At 43.8% G+C, this 5429-nt stretch overlaps 1 protein-coding gene across 1 annotated transcript; it reads right to left on the bottom strand.

Annotated features, from left to right (window-relative positions):
* Positions 1-2433: 2433 nt before the first annotated feature.
* On the bottom strand, positions 2434-4838 carry LOC123145909 (pentatricopeptide repeat-containing protein At5g27460). The gene is made up of 2 exons (XM_044565424.1): positions 4495-4838; positions 2434-4006 (listed from the first exon to the last, which is right to left on the bottom strand). The coding sequence occupies exons 1-2, from the start codon at positions 4801-4803 to the stop codon at positions 2753-2755; spliced, it is 1563 nt and encodes a 520-aa protein (XP_044421359.1). The 5' UTR covers positions 4804-4838; the 3' UTR covers positions 2434-2752.
* Between the last annotated feature and the right edge of the window lie 591 nt (positions 4839-5429).

Here is a 5429-nt window from a genome sequence, read left to right as displayed (position 1 = left end):
GCCCCTTCCCCTTTGGCCCATGAGGCCCTCCAACACTTGCCGGGGCTCCCGAAACATCTTTCAGTCATGCTGGTCATAGCCTGGTACCCCCGGAACACTTCCGGACTCCAATACCCTTCGTCCAATATATCGATCTTCACCGCCGGACCATTCCGAAACTCCTCGTGATGTCCGGGATCTCATCCGGGACTCCTAACAACCTTCGGTAACCACATACTATTTCCCATAACAACTCTAGCGTAACCGAACCTTAAGTGTGTAGACCCTACGGGTTCGGGAACCATGCAGACATGACCGAGACACCTCTCCGGCCAATAACAAATAGCGGGATCTGGATACCCATATTGGCTCCCACATGTTCCACGATGATCTCATCGGATGAACCACGATGTCGGGGATTCAATCAATCCCGTATACAATTCCCTTTGTTAATCGGTATGTTACTTGCCTGAGATTCGATCGTCGGTATCCCAATACCTCGTTCAATCGCGTTACCAGCAAGTCACTTTACTCGTTCCGTAATGCATGATCCCGTGACTAACTACTTAGTCACATTGAGCTCATTATGATGATGCATTACCGAGTGGGCCCAGAGATACCTCTCCGTCATACGGAGTGACAAATCCCAGTCTCGATTCGTACCAACCCAACAGACACTTTCGGAGATACCTGTAGTGTACCTTTATAGCCACCCAGTTACGTTGTGACGTTTGGTACACCCAAAGCATTCCTATGGTATCCGGGAGTTGCACAATCTCATGGTCTAAGGAAATGATACTTGACATTAGAAAAGCTCTTAGCAAACGAACTACACGATCTTGTGCTATGCTTAGGATTGGGTCTTGTCCATCACATCATTCTCCTAATGATGTGATCCCGTTATCAATGACATCCAATGTCCATGGTCAGGAAACCATAACCATCTATTGATCAACGAGCTAGTCAACTAGAGGCTTACTAGGGACATGTTGTGGTCTATGTATTCACACATGTATTATGGTTTCCAGTTAATACAATTATAGCATGAACAATAGACAATTATCATGAACAAGGAAATACAATAATAACCATTTTATCATTGCCTCTAGGGCATATTTCCAACAGGTAGATAGCTGAAAACAATTGGGGCTAAGAAACCCATGAGCTTGGTCCTTGGTAGGTTAGCGGGTGCCAGAGCTTTAACAATTCTTTAAACAAACAATGAATTTCCTTACTAGGACGAATGGTAGTATCTATTGACATTCGGAACTCTGTACCGAAATCAAGATTTAAAGGTGACACACACCCTAGCCAATGCAATTCATTATTACAAAGAAAAAAGGCAAGCCAAGTACAACCAATGTTGCCTAGTTTCACTAAACTCCGTGGATGATATTGAAGATGAATAACTACAGTACTCGGAGACAGCAAGTCCTGGAAAAAAAAATGTATCGCATAGAATTACAACACTACTCATCCCTATAAAGCTATACGAGCCACCTTATCTCGTTCTTCCGGATCCATCTAGCGACTGTGACGCCTGCTTTCTCTAGCCATCCATCCCAGCCAAGCTTGGAGAACGGTTGCTTTCTCAAGATGGCAGGAGATGGCGGCATGTCGAATGATTCTGACAGACAGGCATGTCGGTAGGAAATGAATGTTGTGATCCAGTGATCCATCAGTAGTTCCTGGTGCCTCCTATGCCCATTGCTATTAATTTCCAATCCCTATGTGTGTAGAGACACGAATAACTTATGTGCAAAATTGGAATTGTGTAATTCCAAGGCAGAGAAGTAATATGGTTTTTTCAAAAAGGAGAAGTAATATGGTAAAAAGATATTCAGCTTTAGCTTAAAGAAGCATCGTTCCTTATAAAAGAACCTGGATGGTGATGGTAGGGAGTGACATGAAGCCATTGGTCCTCCGGTAGGTCAATAGCTGGCCTGGTACTTCTCATCTTAAACTTCTACTCCAGTAAGAATTGTGGCTAAGAATGCCATGAGCTTGGTCCTTCGTAGGTTAGCGGGTGCGAGAGCTTTAACCATTCTTTATAAACAAATAATGAATTTTCTTAGTAGGAAGAATGGTATTGCCTTTCGGAACTCTGTACCAAGATCAAGAATTAAATGTGACACGCCTAGCCAATGCACTTCATTATTACAAAGAGAAAACACGAACCAAGTACAACCAATGTTGCCTAGTTTGACAAAACTCCAGGGATGATATTGAAGATGAATAACTACAGTATTCAGAGACAACAAATCTTTGAAAAAGGAAAATACACACACAAGTACATCACTAATCATCTCTATAAAGCTATAAGAACCACCTTATCCGGTTCTTACAGAAGTATGAAGGCCTCCAAATTTCTCAGGATCGTCTTTGTACAGGCAACAGAGATCCTACACAATAAAAGCATATAATCGTCATCTCTGTTAAGAAATAAGAATTCACTTTGCTCATGACTAATCATCCCAATAAAGCTATAAGAAACCATTATCCGGTTCTTACAAAAGTATGAAGCCCTCCAAATTTCTCAGGCTCGTCTCAAGTACATACAACGGAGATCCTCCACAATAAAAGCATATAATTGTCATCTCTGTGAGAAATCATCACTTCAGATGACAGACATGAATTCACTTTGCTTGCCTGCTAAGCAATGAAATGTCGTTTTGTCATGTGTTGTTCTCAGTCTAATCTGCAGTTCTATTTTGCGACGTCAGCAAAATGCTATATAGCATGTGACTGGATCACAGGTTGTTACATTTCATAGTTACACATCGCCTCTGATATCTATCTTGCTAGCACGTATGATCAAGTGGTCCATTTCTTCATCCATAACGATGTCATCTCTTGCTATCATCTCGGAAATGTTTGTTGGCACCACGGTATCAGCTTTAATATATGCTCGAAGCACAGACTTGTACAGGGGCAAGCTTGTCAGGTTAAACTTTTGAAGAAGCTTAATATATCTGCTTGCATCATCCGTGTTTCCTTGCTCCTCGAAGAATGCTGCGATGGCCTCAACCAGTTTTAGTGGAGGTCTCCAATGGCAGCTCTTCATTAGAGATAAAGCTTTCTTCATGGCATTGACAGCCTTGTCCATCTGCCTACTCTGAACAAATCCCTCCATCAATATCTCCCACGTCTTGTAGTTTGGCCGTGCACCTTTCTCGAGCATGTGCAGATGAAGCTTCTCAGCCTTTTCAATCCACCCGTTCCTCACATAAGCACCTAGAAGAACATTTGAAACCCGCACATCATGCTTCCTGCACTCCGCTTCCCAGCTTCCAAAAATCCACTCAGCCCGGTCAAAGTCGCCGACTTTTATCAAACACAAAATAGCAGTCATGTAGTTAGCAGCGGGGATTCTACCAGGGACACATTTACTAGCCTCCCACAATCTCATAACCCCATCGCTGTCACCCAGAGCCGCGTAACATGTCATTACAAAAGAATATCCTAAGCGCTGTGTTGTTGATAATTTTGTTTCGGCCGTCCTAAGGCAAGCCAGGGCTTTACTATTCAGTTCATGCTTCTTGAAGATGTTGGCCAATGTACAGTATGTGCTCCAACCAACCTCAATCGTAACATCATTAACCATCTCCTTGAAGACTGATTGTACAGACGAAACATCAGAGACAGAACATGCGTTCATCCAAAGGTTATATGAGAGAGCATTCCTGGGAATGTTGTTGCGTTTCATCAGATCGATGACACTGAACACCTTCTCATACTCACATGTGGCAACATAGAGTTTCATCATTTCATTGAAGGAGTGAGGATCGACAGGTAGCCCAATGCTCTGCAGACTAGCCATAAAGGACTCTGCTTTCTGGACATTTCTGTCAGCAACATAGCAATGGAGGAGAGGGAAGGAGGCAGCTTCCCTTGAAGCAGAGTTTAATTTGTTGTAATATTCCTCAGCTTGAGAAGTACCGTGCACTTTCGCAATCAAGTCCAGTCTAGCTGCATGATCCAATGGTAATAGTTTAAGTTCTTTGCGTGACTCCATCCATGATAAAATCTGCAGGACAACAGAAGTTTGTTTAGGCTGTGCCAGTTGTAATTTTCAACTCTAGCCTACATGGGATTAAAACAATCACGAATTGCCAATCGGCGGAAGTGCCAGATTCCCGTCTCGAGAGTTTCGATCAAACAATATGAAGAGTTTGAATTGACCAGTTCTTCCTGTGCAAGCAGAGATTTTAAAGGGTCTGAAATTTTTACAGAGTTGGTATTAATCAGTTCTTCCTTCGCAATTAACCTCTCAATACTTGTTGTCAGTCAATAAAAACAGGGGAACAAAGGTGAAGTTATTCCTAAGATGCAAAGCGATGACCCAAGAATGGCGTAATTGGGTTCCTCTCCATGTTATCAGATTTGTCAGTTCAAATGGCATATGAGTTAGTGTCACTGTACAACGCAAATAGCTGGATTTTCAGTCAATGAAGAGCCTGAAGTTTAAAACTAGAGTTCAGAGCATGGAGGGGACTACTGGTTGAAGCTGCTCACCTCGAGGGCGTGGCCGTAGCGGCGCGCGCGGCGGAGCTGGGAGACGGCACGCTGGAGGTCCGGCCGCGAGACGCGGCCGCGCTCCTGGGCCCACCCGTCGATGGCGGCGGCCGCCGCGCCCGGCGACCGGAGGCGGAGGAGGCGCCACGAGAGGGGGTCGCCCTCGCGCTCGCCGGCGGTGGCCGGAGTGTCGAAGGAGGGGGAAGGGGAGGAGCAGGAGGAGAGGGAGGCGGGTTTAGGGTTCGGGCGCGAGGAGAGCAGGCGGAGGAGGCGGCGCGAGCGGCGCGCGACAGCGGCGGCCATGGCCATGGGGCCGGCTCGGTACCTGTCGTGGACTGCCTTTGTGTGTGTCCGTAACCTGAATCCATTTGGACGGCGGTTTTACATGAAAAAGGTCAATTCCTCGAGCATGAAACACATTTTGGGTCACCTTATCATATTAAATTGCTAGTACCAATGTTCACTTTGTCACCAATGTTCACTTTGGTACCTAAACTTGAAAAATACATCGAACTAGTTCTAGAACTTGGCACGAGTGTGCAAATATGGTGCTAATCCAATCCACAGATGTATAACGCGCTGATGTGGCATCGTATTTGATTAGCATTATGTGTGTCTCCATGAGCAATGGGCCTCATATGTCAGAATAAAAGTAAATAAATGATATAAAAAATCCCCGCCACCACTCAAGTTTCCTAGTTATAAATGAACACATTCGTGTGGTTTAAGAACATGCTTGTGTACTTTAAATGGCCCACGTTGCACTTGTCAGCTTTTTAAAAAAATTGTATTTGTAAAATGTACGTATATTATAATGATAGTAATTAAAAAATGTTAAAATTACTAGCAAAAAAATGTTAAAACATTCATGTGTTATAAATATTATACATACAAAAAATAACATATTTAGCAAAACGTTCAAGTAATTTTAAAAA

This window comes from Triticum aestivum, chromosome 6D, assembly GCF_018294505.1.
Source record: "Triticum aestivum cultivar Chinese Spring chromosome 6D, IWGSC CS RefSeq v2.1, whole genome shotgun sequence".
NCBI lineage: Eukaryota > Viridiplantae > Streptophyta > Magnoliopsida > Poales > Poaceae > Triticum > Triticum aestivum.
This window is presented reverse-complemented; position numbering and strand designations above follow the sequence as displayed.

Excerpts from the sequence above, each read along its gene's own strand:
- LOC123145909 (XM_044565424.1), bottom strand. The coding sequence starts at position 4,803 with ATGGCCATGGCCGCCGCTGTCGCGCGCCGCTCGCGCCGCCTCCTCCGC. Across the intron at positions 4,007-4,494 it reads GCTACGGCCACGCCCTCGAG|ATTTTATCATGGATGGAGTC; the intron begins GTGAGCAGCTTC and ends GTTGTCCTGCAG.